The 23,478-nt window shown below is 47.2% G+C and overlaps 1 protein-coding gene across 1 annotated transcript in view; it reads right to left on the reverse strand.

The window, feature by feature from the left end:
• CMTM4 (CKLF like MARVEL transmembrane domain containing 4) overlaps positions 1-2,228 on the reverse strand; it is a 357,468-nt gene extending 355,240 nt beyond the window's left edge. The window contains exon 1 of the mRNA XM_086947724.1: positions 1,262-2,228. Within this exon, the coding sequence (XP_086803850.1) occupies positions 1,262-1,450 (189 nt within the window). The 5' untranslated portion in view covers positions 1,451-2,228. The remainder of the gene's footprint in view (positions 1-1,261) is intronic.
• Between the last annotated feature and the right edge of the window lie 21,250 nt (positions 2,229-23,478).

Below are 23,478 nucleotides of genomic sequence, written 5' to 3' on the forward strand. Positions count from 1 at the left end.
GAATCTGAGCCGTACCATCCCAAGCATTTCTGTTTTACCGTATTACATTTGAAAGTTAAGCCAGTTAGGAATAGCTATTAAAAGGATAGGTGAATGTACATTTTTTCAGAAGCAGTACTCAGTCAAACATCGCATTGTTGAAATTTCTATAGGGAGAATCGGACAAAGTACATTTTTAGAGCTTCATATTACAACTAGAATCAGCAAGGATTGTTGATGCCATAACTAACGTGACAATACTGCTGCAAAGTTTGCTATTAAATAATATACAGCCATAGGGATGCAGCACCCGTATATGTGTAGAATATGAGCATGTGAACGCCTTAACTGGTACAGGTAAATTGCTATTCTCTTCTGCTTTTATGCTACATGTCTAAAGTCGTGAAGGTTTAATAATTGTGTCAATTGCATCACCTATGCGACAGAGATTCATGACTAGATTTATTTCACAATTTGCATATTCAGAAAGCAATAGAGACACACACCTCCTATAAAGAGCACACCACTTGTGTTATCCGAACCTGAACTTCTACAACAAAGAACTGTGAGCACAATGTGGAGGACTTTGGGCTAATTACAACCAGATATCTGACCACAATTTGACTGACAGTATCAAGCACAGACAGTGACTGTACTTTAAAAAAAACACATTATAGCAACGTCCCATGTAAGGTGCCCTCAGGAGGCCGCCCATATACAAATGCTGCTCCATGTTTGCGCTTATAAACCAAATGGATCTTAGAAATGCACACCAAATGAAAGGCGTGGATATACTTTACACCATCGCCTGCTAAAGATAATAAAAAGTAACATGTTTATAACACACAAAGCTCCAACGTGGATTTCCGTGCTGGATAGGGAGGAGCATGCATAATACCACTTTTAAATAACTGAACGATCAACTTAAAATGGCATTCTTATATTTTAACTGAACAAGTATCTAGTTAGGAGGGGGAAATATTTAGAATAAATTACAATTGAAGTGACGATATCCTATTTATTTATTTTATGACACAAATTTCGAGCCACCAGGGCGCAATACATCCTTAACCCTATTAATGGGACTAAAGCATAGATCGTTCGTTTAACATTCGATCGCCCCCACGTTACTCCGTTAGCCCGCATCCCCACAAATACCCCGCCCAATTGTGTGCAGGGGTGTGACTGTCAGTTTATACTGTTAACTTGTATATAATACCACCTGGGGAATGTTAAGCAGAGAGGATGGCATCCAGGTAGCTCACGGTCGAAAATCACTTACCACTTCGATTACTTTGAGAATGCCGAGATGGGAGCGCAGGTAGTCCGAGTCACACTGGATGCCCCCCAGCCCGTGCCTCTGCATGACGGGCTCTGTGGTGGACTGGTAAGGGCTGCTAGCCCCCACGATCATTGACGTGCTAGAAGCTGCTCCGTCGAAACCGTCCGCGTCCTCGCCGGTGCCTCTCATCTTGAGCTGCAACAGGTGGCGAGCGGTTTGTGTCCAGATTTGGGAACCCCTCGCGCCCGCTCACCAAGTCCACCTGACAGATGGACGCCTCAATTAAATGGGCAGATAAGCCACGATTCCCAGATACCCAGAACTGAGGGCATATGTTTACGTCGGTGTGCAAATAAAGAACCGGGCGATCCTTTGAGGGGAGCGAAGGCTGGCTGCAGTTAAATCACAAACAGCTGGAATCAGTGGAGGCTGGGCACCTTTCCAGAAGATGAAATCGCTGTACTGTTAAAAGATAGTGTCTGGGTGAGCTGGAAGCAAAAGACAAACCGTAGACTGTGTTTCTGTTTCAAAAAGGCTAAATAGGTTGGTAAAAGCAAAGATTTCCTAGCGGACCGCTCAAGTGGGGTTGTTTCTTCAAAAGCCAGGAGTGTTTCAGCCAGGATAGATGGAATTCCAAGTGCTTCCAATCAGTGAATACAGCTCAGCATGTCCCCTAAGCCTGAGAGCGCGAGCTAAGAGAGAACTGCTGCAGACTACATTCTAAAGTGTGGGCGGTTAAAGGGGTAAGTCTTCAAAGCTTAGGGCGCCTACCTCCGGCTGAGTTCGCCACCAGAAGGAATGTGTGTGGCTGAGCGAGGCCACCCAAGACACCAGTGGTGACTACCTGTACATTAGACTGCCCGTGACTTGAAAAATAAATCTTCTGCCTGCTCTTACTCCTTTAAGAAAGGTCTTTTGTCTAGTAATTACTGAAGTACTAGAGCTAGGCACTCAATTACTCAGAGCCAATCAGATAAGCGGAAACAACCCCTCCCGTTTACGGTGGAAATGTATGTTGACCTAGGATTTGTTAGCTGAATTATCATCATGCTATTGGCTGTTTGAGCTTTCGTCACATGTCCATTGGTTGTGAGGCTTCAGAGAGGGTACAGTGGTCTAGGATTGGTTAAGAAAATGTTTGTCAGTCGTTCCTTGGCTACGAGGCATGGCGTCGACAGGGGCCCTTGATACGGTATTTAGCCACTACTCGCCGCACCTTCAGTCAGTGGGCGGTACTTCATAAAAGCAAGCTCAGAGGTACTGACTCTTGATCGAGCGATTGACCTATGAAGCAAGCAACCAGGGTAGTGGTTTATATTCTCTTTAGAGGACTGAACGTTAGTAACGAGGCAACAACATCACGTGACTAGTGCTTACATCACGTGACTAGTGCTGCCGCAGCCTAACGCTATTTTGTCTCTGTTTACTTACCCGAACTGAGCCTCCCTCACATCCAGGATCTGGGCAATGAGGGCAAGTGTTGTGAAATCGAGTGGCGTTAGCTACACAGGTGATCTCACGCGAGGCATCTTGATCAGAATAGGAACTTGGGGACATATTACCAAGGGGGTCGATAGGCAATGATCGCCGATTTAGTGGCCGTTTTCGGCCGCTAAGCGGCGATAATTATATCGCCCTATTAGCAAGCTGTCTCTAACTGATGTTAGCGACAGCTTGTAGGCAATAGGGAGCGGTTTGGGGCCCGCTTTGCATGTCAGCGATATTTATCGCTAATGTATGTATGTATGTATGTATGTATGTATGTATGTATGTGTGTTCTTATATAGCGCTCGACATACCCTTGGGCATCTCGGCGCTTGCATTGGGAACCCGTCCTTGCTTTTCCCTGTGAGATAACCCGTACTGGGCATCCCCAAGGTGAAAGCCAGGTATCCCGCCGCGGGGGGCCGTAGTGGAGATTAAGCGCTAATGACATGCAAAGTTGGCGTACCCAACCAGTTAGCAACTGAAAGCAGTCGCTAATGTCGCTATCGCCTATTAGCAAGGCAGGCATAGCGTTGGAAATATTCGCGCTAAGCGCAAATATCTCCAAATACTAACACCTGCCCAGACCAGTTCTTAGCCATGTTATCAAATGGGAGGTGGATAACATGGCTAAGAGCATTTCGTCGCTAATGCGTGAATATCGCTGTATTCTCAGCGATATTCACGCATTTCGCTGCTATCGCTGGATATTTTAGCACAATGGAGAAAAACGTTGCTAATAGCATGTTTTCTGCGCTAACATATCCAGCGATAGGCAGCGAAAAAAAAATTGTCGCTAAGCCTATTTAGCGATAAATATCGCTACTTGTTGGTAATATGCCCCTTGAATTTAGATAAATGTCTCCTGCGCAACAAATTGGGATTCAGTGAGTGGGTTCGGATGCCGATGTCAGGGTGGCATTTAGTCTTAGGGCGGGAAGCAATGCTCCGGTGTGTGAGTAGAGGGTGTGTTTAGAGGGCTCTGGAGCCCCTCAGTGTGCGACCTAAGAATGGGGTTGGTGTTAGGCATGAAGCCCCCGGTACCGGGTGGTCGTCCATATTTTTTTGGGTCTTGACAAGGGTATTTAAAGAGTATCTAGACTACGAAGCAGGCGAGACTGTGGTTTTCTGTTTTTTCAACGTGAGGGTTTATGATAGTTACTGTTACTGTACTAAGTGAAGAAGTCCAAATCGTAGATAAGGTGGCAGGTTCCAAGATGGAATGAAAAACTGTCTAGCATTCGCGGCAAAGAATTTTCAATTCTATTAAGGACACGGAGGCGAGAATAATGCTTCTCTAACTTTACTGACAAATACAGCAGCAAAAGAGTAAACTTTAAACAAGCATAACCCGGAAGGACAACCCTCTCCAGGTATGCACCAATAGCATGACAGTAATCAATAGATAAGGTCCCAGTGACGTTAGCACTTCCTCTTTCTTTGCAAATTCTATAAGTAACAGAATTCGAATCCAAAGGAACTTGAATGGAACACATCAGGAAACCTCCAGGAACGCAAAGGCCTGGTAAAGAACGTCAGGATAGCTGAATCTTCAGGATAGGGTGTTTTGATCACCTGAAAAAGAAACCTAGCCATAATACCCATGCCGAACTGAAAGGAAAAACAGTCACAAAGAGAATTGGGTAGGGAAAAACAAGAGTTCAAGCATAGCATCAAAAAATGCATTCAATATAAAACAGTCGTAAACAATAATACATTAAATATCATATAACATCCTGGTTGGGATTATTCTCGCCTCCGTGTCCTTAATAGAATTGAAAATTCTTTGTCGCGAATGCTAGACAATTTTTCATTCTATGTCAGTCCACAGAGGCTCAAATAATGCTTGTTTAAAGTTGCTCCACCACCACCGACGCAATATCCACAATAGGTTTGTGGTAAAAGGTCTTGAAAGTGGACTCAGATGACCAGTCTGCCGCAGTCATGATGTCTTGTAACCTAGACCCAGTGGGAAGGGCCTTAGAAGCCATAGAACCTCTAACAGAATGTGCTCCAAAAACGGAGGAATCAATGCCAGCTAAGTGCAAAAGCCAAGTAACCCACCTGGCGAGAGTAGCTGAAGAGACTGGGCGGAAAGGTCTCTGAAGAGAAATTAAAAGTTGACCTGCCACATCATTTCGAAATTCTCTAGTACAGTCTTCATAGACCTTCAAACATTGCATAACACAAAGTTTGCTATGATGTGGAAAGGCAGGGTAAGAAACACATTTTTAATTTGTCTTTGTACGACGAGAAATGGTAAAAGAAACTCCAGAAGGAGTGAATACTCTACCTCAGTGGTTCCCAAGCTTTTTTGACCTGTGGCTCCCTTGACCTAATCAGCTGTTGGCCGTGGCTCCCCACCATTTTTTTACCAGTGGGTGGGTGGTATGTACCTCCTGTTATCTTCCTTAAAGTAATTGGGACGCATTCTTTCACTCGTCCAACCATCCGTTCACTCATCCAGCCATCCGTTCTGTCATCCATCCACCCTTTCACTTCTCTCATCTATCCAACCTTTTGTCCATCTACCCCCTTTCACTAACTCATCAATCCTTACATCCACCCTTTCACTCATCCATGCATTCACCATTTCACTTATCAATTCATCCATCCACCCATTCACTTGCCCATCATCTACCCTTTCATTCATTCATCCATCCACCAATTCACTCACCCATCAGCTGCCCTTTCACTCATCCATCCATCCTTTCACACACCCATCCACACTTTTACCCATCCATCTACCTTTCCACCCATCCATCCATCTATTTACCTTTTCTCTCATCCATACCTCCACTCATTCACTCATCCATCCATCCTTTCTTTCATTATCTATCCATTCCCCCTTTCATTCATGCATTCATCCTTTCAGTAATCCATCCAGCCATTCAGACATTCCTTCACTTATTTACTCACCCACCTTTCCACATTAAGAGCTGAGCCTTTGTCTGCAGAGTTGCAGGCAGAAGAGGCCTATCAAGAACGAACCACAGCAAGGGGTGGGGTGCGGTGGGGGAGAGTTCACTATGCCCCTGCACATAGGCAGACGGAAAACTTAGAAGTCATGCATGATGCACAGTGCCAGGATGTGAGGTTACTGTAACATGGTGTTGTTTCCAGGGTTTTAAGCGGTGTAAAAAAACTGGGGGGTCTCTTCAAAGGGGGTGTTGGATGTAATTAAGAGCGCAGTTTAAAACACCTAGGCTAAAAATCTGCGCTTAGCATAGTGTTCCGCGCAACTGGTATTATGTTGTGTATGTCATTGCATCCAGATATATAATACAGCAAGTATCATTGCACCAACAACAAGCCAGGACTATTGGCTTTGTCAATGGTTGCTAGTTCCTTAAAATAAAAAAGCAGCAACCATGGCTTTGTTGAATATAATATTGAAAATACTTCTGTTAAAAAATGATGAGACAGTGAAAGAACGATAACCTGTTCTTTTAAACTTATTTCACAGGCTTCTTTAAATGTAGTGTTCTCTAACATTGCAGCATGGGCCGTTTTAGTTTTTATCTAACAGGCCCTTCTGTACACTGAGGCGGGAGTCCGCCAACACATGCTGTCACACCCCCGACTGCCCCATTGTCATTCAGTAAGTGGCAATCAGCCCCATACAGAATTTCAATGGATGGGAGGGGCTGCTCTTGTGCTCCTGGAGGAGTGCGAGGCGGCTCCAGCAGCGGGGTTGAGGCCTCTCACAGGGGAGCAGCGCTGCTCCCTGTGATGGCCAAAATGATAGATAAAAGGCGTAGGGACGTCCGTGGAATTGACGGACGGTTGGTCACCCTAGTGTGCGCGGCGCCCCTGGCACCTCATTACGGCGCACTGGGGTGCCGCGGCGCACAGTTTGGGAACCACAGCTCTACCTGCTAAGTCCAGTGCACGCACATCAGACACACGTCTACATGATATAAGACAAAGTACCAGAGTCAATTTGGCCGATAATTGTTTGCGCGACAAACTGTCATTAGCCAGCCAAGACTGCAAGAATCTTAGAACAATGGAAACATCTCATAAGGTGTGATATTTGGGTTGAGGAGGATTTACTAACCTGATACCTCGTAGAACCTTACAAACCAAAGGGTGTTAACCTACTAGTTTACCGTCAATATGAGGATGACCCGCTGAAAGGGCTGATCGAAAATTATTGACTGTCCTGAAAGCCATACCAGACTTGGCTAATTCGGCCAAGAAATTCACAATTACAGAGATTCGGGATCCCAAAGGATCACTCTGTTGTTGACCACACCAACGCACCCATCGCTGCCAAGCGGACTCATAACGTTTGTGAGTGGAGGGTGCCCAAGATTGAGAGAGGAAAAAAAGAGCGCCTTGCGAAACTCCCGGCACTTGCCAGCGTCGCCGGAAAGTCTTGACGCCATGAGAGACAATTGGCCCTGCAGGATCAACGGACAAAGAAGACCGACAGGGTTGGTCAACAATTCCAGGAAGGACTTGATTTGAACTGGAGGAGCACATGACAGTCATTGCTCCTGGAAACCACGCTTGAGCTTTCCAACAAGGTGATACTAGGATTATTTCCGCCCTCTGTCGACGAGTGTGGGCCAACAACCTCGGGATCATTACGAACGGTGGAAATGCATATAGAATGCCCGTCGTCCATGATTGAAGGAAGGCGTCCGAGCTGATCGCTAACGGATCCGGACGCCAACTGTAAAACAGGGGACGTTGCCTGTTGAGTCTAGAGGCAAAGAGATTTAGTACACACGGGCCCCACTTGGAGTTCAACGCTTGGAACACACAGGGATGCAGTTTCCAATCACTGGTGTCTCGTAGGAATCTGGAATTCCAGTCTGCCAACACATTCAAGGAACCCGGAATGTACTCCGCCGTCACTGAGATGTGATGGTCCAGACAATAATGCCAAAAATCCATGTCGATTTCCACCAAAAGTCGGGATCTGGTACCTCCCAGACGATTGATGTAGCGCACCACGGTCACATTGTCCATGCGCAGAAGTATACAACAGCTTGCCTTCTGAGGAGAAAGAGTCCGAATAGCAAAAGAGCCCGCTAACAGCTTCAGGCAGTTGGTCTGAAGACGTAATTCCTCCTGGGACCAACAACCACCGGTCTCCAAAGTCCGGCAACGAGCCCCCCAGCCCCAACGACTGGCGTCGGACTCGATGATGGCATCCGGGATTGCCGCAAAAATGGCCTTGCCATTCCAAGCATCCATGTGTTGTAACCACCAATTCATCTCTAGACGCGCCTCCTGAGAGAGGGCAATCTGTTCTGCATAATGCTGACCCTTGCGAAGGTGTAAGATCTTCAACCTCTGTAAATCTCTGTAATGAAGGGGACCCAGAAAAATGGCTGTAATGGACGCTGCCAACAACCCTACGAGGCGGGCTAAGGTCCTCAATGATATTGTCGGAGAGGCAAGCGCTCTCCTCAATTCCTTATTGATAGCGGACCTCTTCTTGAGAGGTAAGAGAAGTTGAGACGTCACCGAATCGACTTGAAAACCCAAGAATTCGATCATCTGAGATGGAATCAGGAGAGACATGGGAACATTGAGGAGAAAACCTAACTCCTGAAGGAGACTTATATTCCAAGAAACATGCAACTGAACTATCTCGACAGACTGACCCATTATCAGAATGTCGTCCAGATAAATAATAAGTCTCACTCCTCTCTCCCTTAACCACTGAACCACCGGCCGCATGAGTTTTGTGAAACACCATGGAGTGGACGACAGACCGAAGGGCATGGCCGTAAACTCGAACCATTGATTGCGCCACTGAAACTGGAAAAAGCGACGATGAGGAGGAAAAATGGCAACCGTCAGGTAAGCATCTTTTAGGTCTAACCGAACCATCCAATCGTGGCTCAACAACATGTCTCGTAAGAGATAAATGCCCTTCATTTTGAAATGGCGATACAAGAGCCCACGTTAAAATCTTTCAGGTTGAGAACAAGACGGAAACCAAGATCTTTCTTGGGCACAAGTAAAATTGTGCTTACAAAACCGTGCGGATGCAGCTCTGTCTGCACAATAGCCCCTTTGAGCAACAAAGACTGGATCTCTTCGTCAATGAAAGTCATCTCTACGGGGGAAAAACTTAGAGGTCTTGGAAACATCGTCTGAGTGGGAGTGGAATAAAACTCTATCTGAAAACCCTGAACAGTTTGAAGGATCCAAGGATCCGAAGACAGGGCCTCCCACCTGGGAAGGAACTGAGACAGACGAACTCCCACCATGTGATCCCCGTAATGCAAAATGGGTACCGAAATACGAGGAGTCTCCAGACTGTTACTGCTGGCCTTGATAATTGCCTCGCTGACCTCGGCCTCTGTTGTCTCTATTCTTGGTGGGATAGAATTTGGACCTCTGGGCACCTCCTCTGCCCCTCTGCTCAGAACCTCTAGAGGTCTGTTGTCCTCCACGGCCGGAACCGCGACCTCTAAAGCGGCCGGCCCTGTTTAAAACCCCAGTATGAAATACTTTTTTTATGTTAGCTTGCGCTTTGTCCAAAGCCGAGAATGTCGCTACATATTTCCCCATCTTTCTAAGAAAGTGCTCTCCAAAAAGCATTCCATTGGCCAGGGAACCTGGCTCTGTGGTAGCCATCTCTTCTAATTGTGGATCAATCCGCATTAAAAATGAACGTCTCCTTTCGGTAGACAACGCAACATTTGCGTTACCTAAAAAACACATGGCGCGTTGCACCCATTCCATGATGTCCGAAGGGTCCAGAGGGGTACCCTTATCTTTAGCCACCACTGCGGCATCCAAAATCTTTGTTAAAGGGCCAGAAATGTCCAAAAGTTTATCCTGGCATCCTTTCCAGGCTCTGTCTAAACCCTTCTTAGGGTCCTTAGCAAACTTGCTCCTAAAAGTTGCCATATTCAGGTCCAAATCTGGCATATCAGTGACCTTGCCAAGTAAAGAGGGTCGAGGGCACTCAGACCTTAGCGTAGCTCTGACCTGACTTTCAAAACCCTGGCGGATATTATTTTGGACATAATGCACAACTTCCACATAGGGTTGCCATTCTGTGGACCGGGGATGAATCAAATTTTGAGGATTGAATAATACATTTTTAGGTTGTACCTCATCCTGAGCATCATAAAAGGCGTGCTTTGTCTTTTTGACCTTCTTTTTAGGTTTAACGGATTCATCCGAATCTGAAGAAGTAGTGGTACTAGTACAGAATCCTCCTGTGCCACTTTATCAGCCAAGGAACCATGGTCTAACAACACACTCTTAGCAACATTTAACAAGGCTTCAGCCGAAGCATGAGAAGAAGATGAAGATGTGCCTTTAGATTTAGACTTTCTTTTCCCCGAAGTCAGAGACTTCGCCAAAGGCTTCAGCGTCTTAAGAAGCGCCTTATTCATGGCACTCCGGTCGTGGGTATCCCGGGTTTCAATTGAATGCTCCTCCATAGTGTCAGCGTATGGTTCCACATACTCCTCATACTCATTAAATTCCACCCACTTATCTTCCTCCTCAGCGTAGTACGCCATGTCTATTATAGGAGGTTTTGAAGGAGTTCAAAAAGGGGGGAAGAACCCAAGGGCTAAAGACCACAGACAGTCAAAAAAGTAAAAGACTGGGGTCTAAACAACAAATTTGAAGTGGCAGGAGCAAGCCCTGAAATAACTCCCCTAATGCCAAGCACTAAGTCTGGAAAAACGCTCCAGTCAGCGTTAAAATTGGAGCCAGGGATTTATCAGGCAATGCGTGAGTTAATGCTTGAAGAGCCGAGCTTGAGATCCAGTCACCGGCTGTTCGCGCATGCGCAGACACGCGAAGGCGGGGCTAAACAGAGCCTGCTCCCTGTGCGCACCGAAGTGCGTAGCTCCGCTCCCTCGCCACAGCCCAAAACAAGAAAGGAGCCGAAGGGGCACCGAAGCCTCAACTTCAAGTTAGGCACAATCAGCCCGATTCATCAAGCGAAATTGCGCTCGCAAAGGGCCAGATTCTGAGAATCTGGCCCTTTGCGAGTGTAATTTTTGCATTTGGGATTCATCATCCCAAATGCAAAAATCGCTATTAGCGAAATCGCATATTTGCGAGGAATTGGATTTAAGGAATCTCTAATAGAGATTCTTTAAATGCAATTCATCAACCAATTTGAAATTGCGAATTCGCAATATTTTGTCGCAATTTACCACGAAGTCTGACTTCGTGGTAAATTGCGAAAAAAGAGTAAAAAGCACTTTAGTGCATTTCTTTCTTTTGCATGTTACACACACACACGTACTTTGGACATGTGTGTGCACAACACCTGTTTAAATTTGCATTTAAGGGGTGCTACAGGGTGTCCTTTGGACACTCCTGGCACCCTTTAAATCGCTATCTTATTTGCGATTAGCAAATTGCTAATCGCAAATAAGGAATACTCCCCATTCATTCCTATGGGCCTTTTGGCCCATAGGAATGAATGGGTAGTTATTCCTTATTTGCGATTAGCAATTTGCTAATTGCAAATAAGGAATGTGTAGGAATCGCATTTCATTTTGCGATTCCTACATGAATCCCGTTTTGCGAGTCTGTAATAGCGATTCCTTATGAATCGCTATTAAAGACTCGCAAAACGGGTCTTTGATGAATCTGGCTAAATATTTTAGAAGCGCGAGAGAGCGCGACACGCTCCCATGCAAATACGCAGTCGGAATTTGAAACACGCACAGAGAAACACACGGGCAGTCAAAAGACTATACACACAAGCAAAAGAAGACGCAAAGGTCGCGTCTGACATAAACAGAGCAGCGCGCCAAATATTTAAACATAAGTAAGCAATAAACAAGTAATTAATAAGTAATAGGAATGAAAAAGGACTTATCTCGCTGCTGCAGCCGCAAAGAAAGAGGAAGTGGTTACGTCACTGGGACCTTATATATTGATTACTGTCATGCTATTGGTGCATACCTGGAGGGGGTTGACCTTCCTGGTTATGCTTGTGTAAAGTTAACTCTTTTGCTGCTGTATTTGTCAGTAAAGTTAGAGAAGCATTATTTGAGCCTCCGTGGACTGACATAGAATTTAATATGTTAAGTTCCAGGTAGTAGATCAATGGTTTTGTATTGTATCATCAGACAAATGATGGCAGCGGTTATCCAAGGTAGCCAGCACCTCCTTTATGTTGGCATATGCAGTAAATAGAAGGAAAAAAAACCCCTTTCTAAGCGTGATCTATGTCCCTGTACCGTGCCACCCACAGTACTACACAATATATACAGATTCCTCTATATATATACATACAAAATTCATCATAGACAGAGCACAGCACAAATAAGAATAAAGCTGACTATCCAGTCAGTCCAAATATTTAATGGAAAACATGTATCAATTATGTGTCCAGCAAGAGATATTCGTCACAGTCATTAGAATGTAAATAACATTGATACAGCCACAGCCGACACGTGTTTCGTCGCATGTTTTCCATTAAATATTTGGACTGACTGTGGATAGTCAGCTTTATACTTATTTGTGCTGTGCTCTGTCTATGTTGAATTTTGTATTGTATCGTAATTGCAATGGTAGATTGTAGTAAGATAGTAAGTATTAGTAATAGCCCCACCTGGAGCACCCTCCCTGCCTGCTCAGCCTCTCATCTTCAACTGCCACTCTCAGCAAGCCCACACACCTACATTCCGTGACATCATACAAACATTCTCCAGTCATTGAGGCTGAACAGAAGGGAGAGTATTGATGTAAAGAAAGAAGACAAGAAATCACACTATAACAGTTACCAGTAAGTAACCGGGCATTACCTCCATGTAAGTCTAACTCGCCTCATGTTTTACACAGTGAGCTATAGCCTCCCAACAGAACCCTCCAGGCAATTTTACGCTCTAGTCCTCGCATCCCTCCCCAAAATGGCCGACCTCCTTCACACATGACCCAGTACAAGAGGAGGAATGACCCATTTCACTACCTGTTTTATTTTGGTCAGCGCTGCAGACTCTCTGAGCGCAATTTTCAAGTAAGTGGGGCAAGGGTGTGACGCCTCGGGGTGGAGGCCCTGAGAAGCATGCTCTTCTGTGCACCTTTACCTTTTCTGATGGAACTTTTATGAAAGGCTCGACGGAGCAGGCTCTTCATTGGTGGTGGAGTCTCTGCTTCAGCGGACTCATTCTGGGTGTTGGGGGCGTCCATCGCGGCCGCTAGTCCGTGTTTCTCTGCCCCTATGCCCGCCTCCCTTTCGCGGGGGCAATTCTGGGAGCGCGCTGCTGGTCTGGCTGTACTGCGGGCCGGTGCGCACCGTCTCCCACTGCTTTTGTTTGGTGGGCTGCAGTAGGGCAGTCAGCTGTTTTGCTACAGCCTGGCTCTACTGCTGATATGACGCATCTCGCACTCTGGCCTTACTAATGATTTCCCTGGAAATGTGGATGTGGCATCCCAGTGTCATCAAGCACACTGCTGTTGGTGTGGAGTTGCTTGGCAACCAGTTGTTTTTTTTTTAAATTTTAACGACGTGATGTGCTTCTTATTCCTGGTTACCCAAGGGAGTTTTCTTTTTTTCTCTGTGTGGCAGGATGGAGCCTGGTGAAGGATACCACATGGAGGCAGGCCCTAGCCTTCAGGCTCCTGCGGAGTCACCCTCCTTGCAAGCCATCCAGCAGATGATTCACGCTGCAGCATTTAAGGAGCGTGAAGGCGCCCTTACCCTAAAAAGCAGCACCTTCCACCAGTGCACCAGCGCCTTCCACCAGTGCAGAGGCTGATGGGGGAGGAGGATGATCTCCGAGGCAGATATGTGCAGGTGCTGAAGGAGGTCCTGCAGCACATTAAGGATAACCTGCTTTTTCAGTACCTCGTGTTGAGGAGGATGCAGATGATTTTTTTCATGCAGTATCAGCGGCATGAACCTGAGTCTCTGCCTTTGCAACCATCTATCAGGAAGGTGATTGACTATGAATGGCCGGAGGTGGACAAACAGTCTTTCCCACGCTATCATTCTAAATGCTATACTATTCAGGATTTTGCTATGGACTTCATCGCTGCTGTGAAGGTCGATTCTCTGATGGCTGGGTTGTCTTCTCATGGGTTCATCATTTCGGAGGATGCCTCTCCATTGGACCCGCTGGACAAAATGGTGTAAGCGGCAGTTAAGAGGCCTTATGACACAGCCACATTCTAGATTAGGGCATCTGCTTGCCTCTCCTACACCATTCAGTCTCTTTTGAAGGACTATCAGTCTCTCGCTGAACTTACAGAGCAGGGGGCAGTCATCGTGCCTACTCTGGAGGTCATGGAGCAGCAGGCAAGACTGTTGGCCGACATTTCTTTTGATACCTTGGGGGCTGCGGCTGCTCTGGGGGGTGCTGCTATTCAAGCACGGCGTCCGGTCTGGTTGCACCATTGGAAGGCCGAAGCGGCACAGAAGTCCCTTCTGATGAAGATTCCTTTTTCCAGGGCTAAACTGTTTGGTATTCCCATGGAGAACATGGTGAAGAAATCAGCAGAGGATAGGAAGCTGTTATCTCCCATATTTTCTTCTAGGGGCGGAGGTTATTTGGCACAGAGATGCCCTTCGGTCCTTCTTTTGTTCCTAGGGGGAGCTTGCCCTATCGGGGTGGAGGTTTCACAGTCGGGGCACCCCATTCTCCCACAAAGCCTGGTCTCAGCAGTCAGATGGTTGTTCTGAACCCTCTTCGAAGTACTGACTATTCGTGGGGCCCTGTTGGTCGGCTCCCTGTGGGGGGTCTACGAATTGTCATGGCGAGTTACTCTATTGTCTTCGACTCTCCACCCCCAGAGTTTTTTGTTCAAACTCCCTTGCCATCAGCTGTGCCAAAGAGGGAGGCGCTTTTGGCTGGTGTTTGGGTTCTTCTCGAAAAAGGGGCCATTCATCCTGTTCCGGCCTTTTCAAGGGGTCTACTCTTTTTCTGGTAAGGAAGATTTCCAGGACCTTACTTGGATTCCTGGTCTGTGCAGGGTCGCTGGAACCGCCTGCAGGCTGTTTGCTCTTCCAATATATCCTGGAGCTGAAGGCGGTTCAGATGGCTTGTCTGGAGTGTGCATTGGCCCTTCGGGGGCATCATGTTATTGTCCGAACAGTTAATCAGGTTGTGATGGGTTTCCTCAATCACTAGAGGGGCTGCAGTGTTCTGTTCTTGTGGCTCCTGGATCAGGAGATTCTGATCTGGACGGAGGGAAATGTGTTGTCTTTGTAGACAGTGTATCTCCTGGTAACAGAATTGTGTAGCGGACCGCCTAAGCAGGGTCCCACCCCCTCCGCCCCCCCACCCCTGTCTTCGATTTTTCTGTTGGGGAGATGTTCTGTGTGTTGCAAACAATGTTGGGGTGTCCAACAGTGGACTTGTTTGCGGCCAGGGACAATGCTCAGCTGCCCCGTTTCTGCACAATTACTCCCTGTCTAGATTCATGGCGGGTGGATGCAATGTCATTCAGGTGGCCGGATACCCTGCTTTACGCGTTTCCTCTGATCCCTTTGATTGCCCAGGTTCTGTGCAAAATCCGCCTGGAACAGAGTGTTTGTTCTATTAATTGTACCGGGTTGGGCTTGTTGAACGTGGTATCCTCTTCTGAGGGAGCTGGCCGTTCCAGAGTTTTGGGCGATTCCCAATCTTCCGTATCCGCTGAGGGGTTCACAACCTCCTGCAGGGGTTCTGTGTTGGCTCCATCTTCTGGCCTGGGTCTTTAGAGGGTGAGCCTCTTGTCCCGTGGCTGCTCCGCAGAAGTGGTTGACTTGCTTCAAGGTTCCCGACGCCTGGTGACTCTTCAGTCTTATTCCCGGCATTGGGGGTCCTTTTATAGGTGGTGTGTTTCTAAGGGTTTGGATTCTGGTTCAGTGGATCTGATCAGGGTGCTGGATTTTCTGTCAGATGGTTTTGCATTGGGCCTGGCTTCTTCTACACTTCGGGCTCAGTGTGCGGCTTTGCAGGCATCCATAGTCCTCATTTGGATGAGCTGGATCCGTTGGTGGCCCGGTTGATGTGTAGTTTTTTAGGTCTCGCCTGAGCCAGCGCATTCGTTGCTCTACGAGACATTTAGTAACTGGCTTTTCAAAGTGCTACCAAAGGCTTTTCCCGACCTCCAGTGTGCGGGTACACGCGCGTGGACATGCACAGCTGCCATCTGGCTTTTGTAATGGCTCATTACGCATTACAATGCTCCTCCACCCCCCCTCTCTCTCTCTCTGCTCTCACTATCCCCTCCCTCTTCGTCAGTTTGTTTCCTTTTCATTCTCCTCCACCCCCTCTCTCTGCTCTCACTCGCCCCTTCCATCTCCCCTTCCCTCTTAGTCAGCTTAATTTTCCTTCATGCTTTTGTGCTCAAAGTGTTACGTTTTCTTATTGTTATATAAATAGAGTGCGCGCATTTTGCATTTTTAAATTATGTGCTCATTGCAGTGCCATGACATCCTTGTTTTATAATTGCTCCCCCCCTCTCTCTGCTCTTGCTCTCCCCTCCCTTCTCCCTCTTAGTCAGCTTCATTTTCCTTCATGCTTTTGTGCTCAAAGTGTTACGTTTTCTTATTGTTAAATAAATAGTGCGCGCATTTTGCATTTTAAAATCATGTGCTCATTGCAGTGTCATGACGTCCTCGTCTAATAATGCTTTTGTGATTAAAGTGTTCAGTTTTCTTATTCGTGAAGCAATAGAGAGCGCGTATTTAGCTGTAAAACCTGTACTCACATACACACATTTTTTTACATGTGAACTAAGTTACTAAAAAAAAAAAGCAAACCTTACACATTAAATCCAAAGCATTGGATCATAGCCAAAAGTCATAAATGATTAGACGTCATTCAGTGCACGCTTCCACCAGGCGCACACTCACCACCAGCCGTCAGTGCACACTTCCACCAGGCACACACACCACCAGCCGTCAGTGCACGCTTCGACCAGGCACATACACCACCAGCCGTCAGTGCACGCTTCCACCAGGCACACACCACCAGCCGTCAGTGCACGCTTTCACCTTGCATACACACCCCCAGCCGTCAGTGCACGCTTCCACCAGGCACACACACCACCAGCCATCAGTGCACAATTCCACCAGGCACACACACCACCAGCTATCAGTGCTCGCTTTCACCAGGAACACACACCACCAGCCGTCAGTGCACGCTTCCACCAGGTACAGACACCACCAGATATCAGTGCACGATTCCAACAGGCACACACTCCACCAGCCGTCAGTGCACGATTCCACCGGGCACACACACCACCAGCCGTCAGTGCACGCTTCCACCAGCCGTCAGTGCACGCTTCCACCAGGCACACACACCACCCGCCGTCAGTGCACGATTCCAAGAGGCACACACACCACCAGCCTCTTTGTCAGTTTGTTGCCTTTTCATTCTCCTCCACCCCTCTCTCTGCTCCCACTCCCCCCTTCCATCTCCCCTTCCCTCTTAGTCAGCTTAATTTTCCTTCATGCTTTTGTGCTCAGTGTTACGTTTTCTTATTGTTATATAAATAGAGTGCGCGCATTTAGCATTTTTAAATTATGTGCTCATTGCAGTGCCATGACGTCCTCGTTTTATAATTGCTTCCCCCCTCTCTCTCTGCTCTCACTCTCCTCTCCCTTCTCCCTCTTAGTCAGCTTCATTTTCCTTCATGCTTTTGTGCTCAAAGTGTTACGTTTTCTTATTGTTAAATAGAGTGCGCGCATTTTGCATTTTAAAATCATGTGCTCATTGCAGTGTCATGACGTCCTCGTCTAATAATGCTTTTGTGATTAAAGTGTTCAGTTTTGTTATTCATAAAGAAATAGAGTGCGCGTATTTAGCATGTCAAACCTGTACTTACATACACACATTTTTTTACATGTGAACTACGTTACTAAAAAAAAGCAAACCTTACACATTAAATCCAAAGCATTGGATCCTAGCCAGAAGTCATAAATGATTAGACGTCATTCAGTGCACGCTTCCACCAGGCACACACACCACCACCCGTCAGTGCATGCTTCCACCAGGCATACACACCACCAGCCGTCAGCGCACGATTCCACCTGGCGCGCACACACACCACAAGCCGTCAGTGCACGATTCCACCAGGCACACACACCACCAGCCGTCAGCGCACGCTTCCACCAGGCACACACACCACCAGCCATCAGTGCACGATTCCAAGAGGCACACACACCACCAGCCGTCAGTGCACGATTCCAACAGGCACACACACCACCAGCCATCAGTGCACGCTTCCATAAGGCATACCCACCACCAGCCGTCAGTGCACGCTTCCACCAGGCATACCCACCACCAGCCGTCAGTGCACGCTTCCACCAGGCACACACACCACCAGCCGTCAGTGCACGCTTCCACCAGGCACACACACCACCAGCCATCAGTGCATGCTTCCACCAGGCACACACACCACCAGCCGTCAGTGCTCGCTTCCACCAGGCACACACCACCAGCCGTCAGTGCACGCTTCCACCAGGCACACTCACCATCAGCCGTCAATGCACGCTTCCACCAGGCACACACACCACCAGCCGTCAGTGCACGCTTCCACCAGGCACGCACACCACCAGCTGTCAGTGCACGATTCCAACAGGCACACACACCACCAGCCATCAGTGCACGCTTCCACCAGGCATACCCACCACCAGCCGTCAGTGCATGCTTCCACCAGGCATACCCACCACCAGCCGTCAGTGCACGCTTCCACCAGGCACACACACCACCAGCCATCAGTGCACACTTCCACCAGGCACACACACCACCAGCCGTCAGTGCTCACTTCCACCAGGCATACACACCTCCTGCCGTCCTTGCACGCTTCCACCAGGCACACACACCACGAGACGTCAGTGCACGCTTCCACCAGTCACACACCACCAGCCGTCAGTGCACGCTTCCACCAGGCACACTCACCACCAGCCGTCAGTGCACGCTTCCACCAGGCATACACACCATCAGTCATCAGTGCACGCTTTCACTGGGCACACACCACCAGCCGTCAGGGCATGCTTCCACCAGGCACACACCACCAGCTGTCAGTGCACACTTTCACCAGGCACACACACACCACCAGCCGTCACTGCACACTTTTGCCAGGCACACACACACCACCAGCTGTCAGTGCACGCTTTCACCAGGCACACACACCACAAGCCTTCAGTGCACGCTTCCACCAGGCACACACACCCCTAGCCATCAGTGCACGCTTCCACCAGGCACACACACCCCTAGCCATCAGTGCACGCTTCCACCAGGCACGCACACCACTAGCCGTCAGTGCACGCTTCCACCAGGCACGCACACCACCAGCTGTCAGTGCACGCTTTCACCAGGCACACACACCACCAGCCATCAGTGCACACTTGCTCCAGGCACACACACCACCAACCGTCAGTGCATGCTTTCACCAGGCACACACACCGCCAGCCGTCAGTGCAACAGGCAGGCTCTTCTCAGAGTTTCTTGGTAAATATGGGTTCGATGCCAGGGAGGTAGTGGGCTGAGTTTCCTTAAACCATGCTGAGTATGCAGGTGCAGTGCATGAACTCCTATGTGAGTGAGTCACGCTGCCTGGGGCTCACTCACTCCACACTTGGAATTGCGCCTGCACCAGGCATTTTCTCATTTGCAAAGTTTGGCGCATGCGCACAGCTAGGCAGCCCCCCACACCCACAGGAATGACTGCTTCCTACAACCAGAATGGAGACAACATTCAGAGCTATGAAAACAAGTTCATTTGATGCACAGAACTGTTAACAAAAACCATGTTCAGCTATTGTAGATCTAGCAACTTAAACAAAACAGCAACAAAAAACAAACCAGCATTGGCATAGCTAATAGGTCTCGCTTTTTGGACCGTATAAGTATTTAGTATTTAGTTATGCTGCAGAATATCCTTGGTGCAATAACACCAACTGTTGCATGGCTAAAGACTTATAAGGTCCCAAATGCAAGACCTATTGGCTATGCCAAAGCTTGTTCTTCAACATCCTAGGGTGGTTTGTCCTGCCCCAGCCTGGGATCTCCAGTTGGTGTAGCTGGCCCTTCAGGTGGCTCCTTTTGAGCCCTTTGGATCTGTGTTTGTAAACATTTTTGGTGGCCATTCTGTCTACAGGTCGGATTGGGGAGTTGGAGTAGTTTTTGCGGTCTCCTCCTTTCTTGTGTGTCCTGCCGGATCGTGTTTTTTTTACGCCCCAATCCTAAATTCTTGCCCAAGGTCCCCTCTGTTGCCAATTATTCCTGGTAGGCCGTTCTGCCCGCTGGATGTCAGGCGGGCGGTGTTGGTTTATCTGGGGCAGACCCTGGCTTTTTGCAAGTGTGATAATCTGTTTGTCACTTTTGGCCCAGTGATATTGGGTCATAACTCTTATCTTTCCACCCTGAGTAGGTGGATTAAGCAGATGATCCTTCTAGCCTATCGTTTTCAGGGACCAGAGGTGTCTGCCTGGGTTCAGTGTAGGTCTACCCAGGCTATTTCTGTCTCCTGGGCCTCTTTCAAGGGGGTCTCAATTGAGGATATCTGTAGGGCCGCAACGTGAGCTTCTCCTCACATGTTCATGGACCACTATTGAGTGGTGTTGGGTGGTCATACTACTGGGGGTTTTGCTGAAGCTGATCTACAGGCTGGCTCTGCCTGCGCTTGATTGGCACCCCTCCTGTTGTGTGTCTGTCTGCTCTGTGTTTTAGTATGGATTATAAACTTGGTGTTTGCCTCACAATTTGGTCTGTGGTTTCATGATGGTGACCATGAAGCCACTTGGCTTTGGTATACGCTTACTGTGTAAAATCATGTGGCGAGAAAGACTTATAAGGAGGTAATGCCCTGGTTACTTACGGTTAATCTTCATTATTAAGAATATAGTCTTCCTCACCACATGAGCTCCCATCCACCTCTCCCTGTTTGGCTGTTGGCTTCATTTGATTGATTACTGACCTTGATAGTTGAACAGGAAGTGGGGTGGGTCGTGCCTCCTCTTGTACTGGGTCAAGGGTGAAGGAGGTCGGCCATTTTGGGAGAGACGGGAGGACTAGAGCGTAAAATTGCTTGGAGGGTTCTGTTGGGGAGCTGAAGCTCACTGTGTAAATCATGTGGCGAGGAAACCATACTCGGAGTAATGAGGATTACCGATAAGTAAACAGGGCATTATTATCCTTATATTCCATGTCCTCCTCTCAGTCATTACTTTCGAGGTTTACCCAAGCAAAAACTGGTCTACACTACCACTCTGTAAATATAAAAGCACAGTACACAAATCACACTCATCAAAGTTTATTCAGTATACCACAATGAAATATGCAGAAAATACTGTATTCAACACATTTCCCTCAAATAATATACCCTCTATAACACTCTCAATCCTGTAGAATTTTACAAAAGTCTGAGCTGAAGCCCCCATGGCTGCTCAAAAGATTTCTGATAGGGGGAGCACCCAGTGCCTCAGCTGACGAGGCTCCAGCACCTGTAGTGAACCTATCCTGAATCCCCCCGGTAAGGGAACATCAGACATTTGGAATTAGTGATCCGTGTAGTCGTGGAACAATCAGGATATACCTACATCACCTTCAATGAAGGCAAATCGAAACCCATTGCATACAAATCACATTTATACTCAAACACCGAGATGCGCTTTGCATACACCGATACTGACAGCAGTATAAACTAATGTAGTGAGAGAAAGACTTGTGACACCAGTACCAATGTTAGAGGCTACTACTAAAGAAAGCGTTTCAGAATCGAAAGCACTGCATCCACGAAGGATACAATCAGATAATTCTCTCACTGCAACAGATGTAGACTACAAATTTGACTCTACATCAAAAACACAAGCATTTCTGCAGTATGAACAAGAATATCCTCTCCCTAATGAAATAACATCTCTAGATCAGTATGAATACTTAATTTACACTGACGGATCTGCCTAGCCTGCCGTAGGAAGTAAACAGCAATATAGAGCAGCATGTGTGATTGTGAAGGGACATATGCGGGATGCCAAGTTCCGTCCTAGCAATACACAGACGCAGTCTCTAGGAGGTTGCACGGCACAGCCGGCAAAACTAAAATACCTGATACTGGCAGTAAAAAATACGGATTAGGAATTCCCGACACTCATTGTGTGCGATTCGTTTTACTCTGTCCAGTCATATAATGAATATTTTCACTCTTGGGGTCAGAATGGGTTTTGAGATTCCAAAGGTTGCACAATAAAGCACAAGTTGCTTTGCGAACAAGCGGCAGAGCTGAAGAAAAGGCTTGCCACAGGCTCATGTAATTCACACATTGAGTCATCAGTATGTCAGCATGCACGTGGAAGGGAATTCTCTGGCTGATGAAGCCGCCAAGGTGACAGTGCAAACTGCTGCAGTTGCTGCAATCATTCATTCTAGCACGAGGATAGATTGGCAGATAATGATAGCTGTGAATGCTATGCGCAACATCAGCTCAGCCTTGCCACAAAGTTTTCCACTCAAGTACTCCTACAAGTTAGATGCTCAAAACATTCCGTAGGCTCGAATTCCAGGAGTGGGGGATAGAGTAATACCAAACATGGATCGCAGATTAGGATTAATGCTAGCTGCACACGAGGGTCTGGGTTCAGCACACACAGGTATTGCTGAAACTATTTCACTACTGAAGCAGCGTCATTAGTGGCCAGGTCTTACTAAACAGACAAAGGGATATGTCCTTAAGTGTGACACCTATCAGCAGATGAAAGGTTCCACCGTAGCCGGTTCACCACAAACACCATTACTAATATCAGACAGACCTCTCACATTTGTGTCTATGTGGACCACTGCGGCCACTTACAATCCAACAGGGTTTACAGGTACATCCTGGATGCAGTGGATTTATGCTCTAAAATCCTGTAGGTTTGGCCTCAGCGTTAGGCTGGTGCCCGAACTGTTATAAATTATTTGCAAGTCTTCATAGGGACATACATTATTGGCACATTAAATTCTGACCGTGCCCTGCGCTTAGCTCACAGGCTTACAAAGAAGCCATGGGAAGTTTGGATGTTGCATTGTGGTACTCCTCCCTGTATCATCCCAAGGGAAATTTAATTGTGGAGAGGAAAAAACAGGACTTAAAGCAATCCTTAAGAACTAGGGTATTAGGTTCAAGTGGAAGCTGGGCCAATCACCTATATGGGGTCCAGATGGTACTTAACAACATTCCAAGATGTTCCCTGGGGGGCCGTACTCCATAAGAAGTCCTGTTCTTTTTTTTTGTCAAATCTGTTTATTAGCAGTTTTGTGGAAACATTACAAAGAAGAATATCACAGTGCATTGGACATTTTCACAGTTGTAACACAGTAATTGGATATGCCAGACACGCTTTGATAAGCCTAGCAGTTTGTAGTAATGGGGTACAAAACCATAAATGGAATCGGAAGAAGTAATACCCACCCAGTACTGACTAAACACATGTTGTCAGGGCACCCGCCCCAAAATGAGTCCATGACTGTCCACACGCTAAGTCTCCGTGTATTAGCGTAATTGGGGAATGGATCCTCCCAGCACTAAGTTTGTGCACAAGATAGACTTTTATATAACCATTGAAACAAAACAGTGAAAGAAAACAGAAAGAAACAATCGCAGCTTAAGGAAGAAACACCAGTGTCTATTGGTCTCCCCTTCCCCTCCACCCTCATAGAAAGTCCTGTTCTTGATTAGAATGTGGGTACCTGACCTCGATTGTGGCAGTCCAGTGGGGGATGAAAAACTATTTGACATCAATGATCGTTTGGCTGTTTTACAGGAACTCAATGAATTCCAGGCATTACAAGGCAAAGTCAAAGGTAAAA

This window comes from Lissotriton vulgaris, chromosome 12 (genome assembly GCF_964263255.1).
Source record: "Lissotriton vulgaris chromosome 12, aLisVul1.2, whole genome shotgun sequence".
Lineage (NCBI taxonomy): Eukaryota > Metazoa > Chordata > Amphibia > Caudata > Salamandridae > Lissotriton > Lissotriton vulgaris.